Source organism: Opisthocomus hoazin, chromosome 7 (assembly GCF_030867145.1).
Source record: "Opisthocomus hoazin isolate bOpiHoa1 chromosome 7, bOpiHoa1.hap1, whole genome shotgun sequence".
Taxonomy (NCBI): domain Eukaryota; kingdom Metazoa; phylum Chordata; class Aves; order Opisthocomiformes; family Opisthocomidae; genus Opisthocomus; species Opisthocomus hoazin.
In genome coordinates, this window is record NC_134420.1 from 5,311,999 (window position 1) to 5,316,832 (window position 4,834).

Genomic DNA, 4,834 nt, shown 5'->3' on the forward strand with positions numbered 1-4,834 from the left:
CAGGGTAACATCAGCAGACATTAAGTCACTTTTAAATGCGAGGAGGTAGAACTTTTATTCATTTTAACTGCGGAAAATATTTAATCCTTTGATCAAGTCGCTCCCTTGTTAAAAGGCAGGTAGGTATTCTTGTACGGTGATTTAATTTGAAGCTAGCAAATTCTTATCCAACCACTACGCTGTAGATAATAGGTAGTTTCATTTTCTTTCCCTGTTTGGCCTTGGACACAAGCTATGACCTGTAAACCAGAACCAAGTATTACTGAATGATTAAACTGGAAAATCTTCTTTTTTATTTGGCAATCATTCACTTTATTTTATATACACATATTTAAAGTCTGTACAAGGTAAAATACAAAATAAGTGTTTCTTTATAAGTTACACAATTAAACAGCTACATTTATCTGTAGTTTAGCTGTCATTTAATTACAAAAGGAGAGAAATCTTGTTGAGTCATTGTTATATTCATTCACAATAACCTTGGTATAAAACATCCATACAGAGTAAGTGTACAAAATAGTGTACAGTTCATAAAAGCTGTGCAAAGACAGCAAAGTTCAGTCAAAAATCAAAGAGGCATATCCACTTTCCTCTGTCCACATCATGGGTAGCAGAAGCCAAGTGGAAAATAAGCACGGGCCTGGGGGCAAAAAGGTGGGCTAGACAGTGCTTCCAGTGTAACGCTGATGTATAAATTAAAATGAAAAACATATAAATACATAAGGTCTCCATTACACAAGGCACGCTTACATGATACCTTAGAAGCCATTCCAAGGGTGTCAGTGGGTCTGTTGTCCATGTATTGTGCTATCTGGGGGGAGGAGGGAGGCAGAGTGTGGTCTGTGTCCCTCAGTAAAAAGTTGGTTTATTTTTAGAGGAGAGAGTTGCTGGATCAGACCGGGTCTTCAGGGTTCGGAAATCTTAATAGTAGCTGGAAATTCACTTGAAAGGTAGTGAAAATGGCCACAGGATCTATTTTGTAATTTTTGTATTTTCTTATCTGAGTTGAGAAAGTTTCCTTCTCAACAGGCAATAATTTCCTCCCTGCTATAAAGCAAGGAGCTGCCTGTTGCTGGCATTCAGGAGCAGGTAGCTAAGTGAGCCAGTGCTGGTGGTTAAGCAGAGAGTGTTACGAGAAGTTTGGTAGGTGCTATGAATGTGAAAACCTCCACATGGGGGGGGAAGAATACCTAGAAATAGAAAGTCTTGCAGCTATGTGATAAAGAACCTGCACAGGAGAAGTGTGTGGACATGTGGGTGGGACATCACCTCTTCAATTTATAGCACTCTGTTTTATTTACATCTTTGCAATGTCCCCATGGGATGGTAGGGGCAGGCAGGGTGATCTAAGAGACTGTTATCTCCTCCTCTTCTTCTTCCCCTTCATCGTCCTCTTCCTCAGAGTCTGAGAAGTCTGAAGGTTTGCTGGGGCTGCTAGAATGGGACGGAGAAGGAGACATCTGGGAGTCCAGTCTGTCCCTCAAGTGTAAATGCTCTGGGGACTGGTGGTAGGTTAAGGGATGCCGGGGGCTGGGTGGGCACGCAGGGGGAACTTCCTCCTCCTCCTCCTCTGCTGAACACTTCTTGCCTACGTCACTGAGGTCTGGGTGAGGGTTGAACTTGGTGGGTAGGGTCTGCTCTCTGCAGCCACCAGAAGAGAGGAGCTCTCGTTCTTTGGAGTTTCTCCACTTCATCCTCCTGTTCTGGAACCAGATCTTCACCTGGGGGGGCAAAGCAACACAGAAATGAAATGGTTCAGTAAAATGGGGACCGGGAAAGGCCTTTCGGTTGCACCCTTGAAATGGGCTCATGCCCATACTGAAGCTAACGGGAACCACACAACCTGGCCTTTGGGGACCCTAGAAGAGGGGCCAGGGACAATAAGGCTGTGGTTTCTCCTGTCCTACTCGCCCAGCTGGGAATCGTGTGGCTCCCTTGGCTCTATTAATGCTCACAGCCCTGCAGCTCCCTCTGGTCCCCTTTTCCTCCCCGGTCTTTGAGCTGCTCCGGAGATGGGGGACGTGGCTCCCCGCACCCCCTCTGCTCTCCCCACCTGGTGCCCCCCTCACCTGCGAGTCCTTGAGGCCCAGCTTGGCTGCCAACTTCTTCCTGTCAGGTTTGCTGATGTACTTCTGCTTCTGGAACATCTTCTCCAGTGCCTTGCGCTGCACGTCGGAGAAGACGGCGCGGCGCAGCATGCCACGACGGGGCTTGCCACGGGCGGCCAGCGGCCAGGAGAAGGTGCCAGGGATGGGGACCACAGCGGAGGCGGCTGCAGGGGGGACACAGATCTGAGCAGAGAGGGACTGGCCCCCACTACCCCCTCGCCGCCCTTTGGGTGGGCACCCATCGACCTGGGGATGTGCAAAGGAGCTTTAGGCTTAACCAAGCACCCCCCCTTTCAGGCAGTGATCACTGGGATTAGATCTATCAACTCAAACGTGTAAAATGGATCAATAGTGGTCGGTTTTGTTGGGAGATTCAAAGGTCTCCGGCCTGAAAAGGCAAAGCGAGGCGTACCGGCTAAGACAGAGGTATAAGAAAAAAGCTCAGATGCATTTGATTTTTTTTTCAGATGCTTTTATGGTTTCAGACGCTTTATTATGCTCGAGATGAAAATGAGGACTTTTCTGATTCTGAACAAAACCGCTCCTCTTTAGATGCAGTTTTGATCAATCAGTATTCATCTTTTTATATTAATCTCTCTCCCCCCCCCCCCCAAGTTGGAGAATTCAAGCCGAAGACATGAAAAGTATCAGCTAATTAGCACATTGCCTGGTTCCCCGTGGCATTGGTATGATAAAAAGGGCAGAGTTTCGCCTTAAAAAAAAAAAGGGGGGGGGGAACCTCCCCAAGAGAGACACAGATGCTAATGAAGCGTGAATGGTAATTGTGTAGTAATGAACTAACAGAAAAAGACTGAGGACAAGCAGCTAACGCCATATATTACTGGAACAAAAGAGATTTACACTTTCAAACTAAACACAACGGCATGCCAGGCTCCTCGGGAGAATACTGATGGCACAATCGTCTCCTTCCCCAAATCATTTTCATTAAATGGACATGAAAAGCTATTTATAAAGCTCAAGTTGTTTTTGTTAGGCTATTCACGCGCTGGAGAAAGGGAGCAAATTCCATTATCCGGAGGATGAATGGAAGAGCTCGGGTTATTTTTTTTTTTCTTCCTCTCTCCCTTTCCCTGTTTTCTATTTAAATTAATAGCTTGTTTGTGTAATTAGATTTCTTTTTAATTGTTCTCTCGGCATCGTAAAGCTGCGGGGCTGGAAGCACCGCGCCCCCGGGGGCCGCTTTCTCGCTGGGACCGTGTTGTTCTGGGGGGGGGGGGGGGGGGGGGGGGGGCGGGAAGACGACACCCTCGGTCCGCCTGCAAACGGCAGCATCCCGGCGGGGGGGGGATATGGGGGGGGGGGGGGGGGGGGCTCTGCCTCCCTGCGCGTGCCGGGCGGGGGGCGCGCGGGCGGGAGCTGACCGCTCCCCTCGTGGTGCTGAAAGCGGCGGCGCGGCCCCAGCTTGGGGGGGGGCGGGCGGGGAACCACCCGCCTCCCTTCTGGGGACCGTGACAGTCCCCGTCAATTCGCTGACGGGCGGTGGGGGGGAGCGGGGCAGGGGGTGTCAAGCGGTAGCTGCCGGTGGTAAATCGGGCGTCAAATTATCGCGATGGATATCGTGCTCCCGCCAAGCTCTGGACCGGAGCGTCGGGGGACGCGGGGAAGCCTCACCGGGCTGTGCCGGGGGAGGGGCGGTTAAAGACCTACCTGGGAAATAGGAAGATCTGATAAAGGGCTGGAAGGATCCTTCAAAGTACGGGAAGGAGAAAGTCTTTGGCGGGACGCTCTGAAGCAGCGCGGGGGAGGTTTCTGGCAAATCAATGACACGAAGTTAGGCAGAGGGTTAAGCACCGGGGGGACTCGGCCGACGGCACGGCTGGCTCTGCCGCTCGGTCCGGGGACGAGCGCGGCTCTGCTCCCCGGAACAGCGCTAGAATGAGCTCGGATACTTTTTTTTCCTGGGGTGGTTTGGCAGCTGGGAGACCTGGCCCACCCCACCCCCACCCCTAGCTCCCTGGGGCCGCTGCGGAGCGGGACCGGCAGCCGGCGGCACTGGCCCTGCTGTCGGAGGGCTCTGCGGCTCGGCATCAGGTCCTCACACCCCCAACCCCCCCTCCCACCCCCCCAAGCCCCGCCGGCGGTGGGTCCCGCGGAGGCCGGGCAGCTTACCGGCGCGGGGGGCAGAGGAGAGGATGGCGTTGACCCCAAACTTGAGGAAAGTGGAGTCGGTGCTGGAAGCCTGAGGCGAGCGGATCCTCCGGGAGCCGGCGGCGGGGGGAGGGCTGGCGAGCTCCGGCGTCCCCGAGTCCGTCCGGGCCGCCGAGGTGGGGGGAGAGATGCTGGGCGGGGGGCCGGTCCCGGGCAGGTAACTGGTGGGCCGGCTGATCCGGATCAGATCTTCCACCAGGAAGCTGGAATGGCTGGAAAAAGCCGACTGGAGCGACTGAGGCAAGGTGAGGGTGGGGGTCGGCCGCAGGAGGCTGGGGTAGACGGCCGGCGGGGCGAGGAGGCTGGGGAACATCATGGCGGGGGCCGTCGGCGGGGCAGGGCTGGCTCGGTTCGCTTCGCTTTTCGGTAAAGATCCGGCTGGGCGAGCCCGGCGGGGTCCTCTCTGCCCCTTCCTCCTGGCCGGGGGGTTTTATAGCGGTCAGCCCCGCCGAGGCTCTTTCAAAAGTGACAGCCCCGACAATGGGGTTCAACAAAGTTCTCCACTTGAGCTTCATTCAGGGCGAGCCACGGGCTCCTCCATTGGTCCGGGGCTGCAA

The 4,834-nt window shown here is 53.7% G+C and overlaps 1 protein-coding gene across 1 annotated transcript; it reads right to left on the bottom strand.

The window, feature by feature from the left end:
* Positions 1–1,346: 1,346 nt before the first annotated feature.
* DBX1 (developing brain homeobox 1) lies at positions 1,347–4,593 on the bottom strand. Its single transcript, XM_075427494.1, has 4 exons — positions 4,239–4,593; positions 3,777–3,878; positions 2,070–2,272; positions 1,347–1,721 (listed from the first exon to the last, which is right to left on the bottom strand). The coding sequence occupies exons 1-4, from the start codon at positions 4,591–4,593 to the stop codon at positions 1,347–1,349; spliced, it is 1,035 nt and encodes a 344-aa protein (XP_075283609.1).
* Positions 4,594–4,834: the final 241 nt, after the last annotated feature.

Bases quoted from the DNA above. Each gene is read 5' to 3' on its own strand.
- DBX1 (XM_075427494.1), bottom strand. From the start codon at position 4,593: ATGATGTTCCCCAGCCTCCTCGCCCCGCCGGCCGTCTACCCCAGCCTC. The intron at 3,879-4,238 runs GTAAGCTGCCCG...TTGATTTGCCAG, and splicing joins CTCCTCTGCCCCCCGCGCCG to AAACCTCCCCCGCGCTGCTT. The intron at 2,273-3,776 runs GTAGGTCTTTAA...TCCCCCCTGCAG, and splicing joins CAGATCTTCCTATTTCCCAG to CCGCCTCCGCTGTGGTCCCC.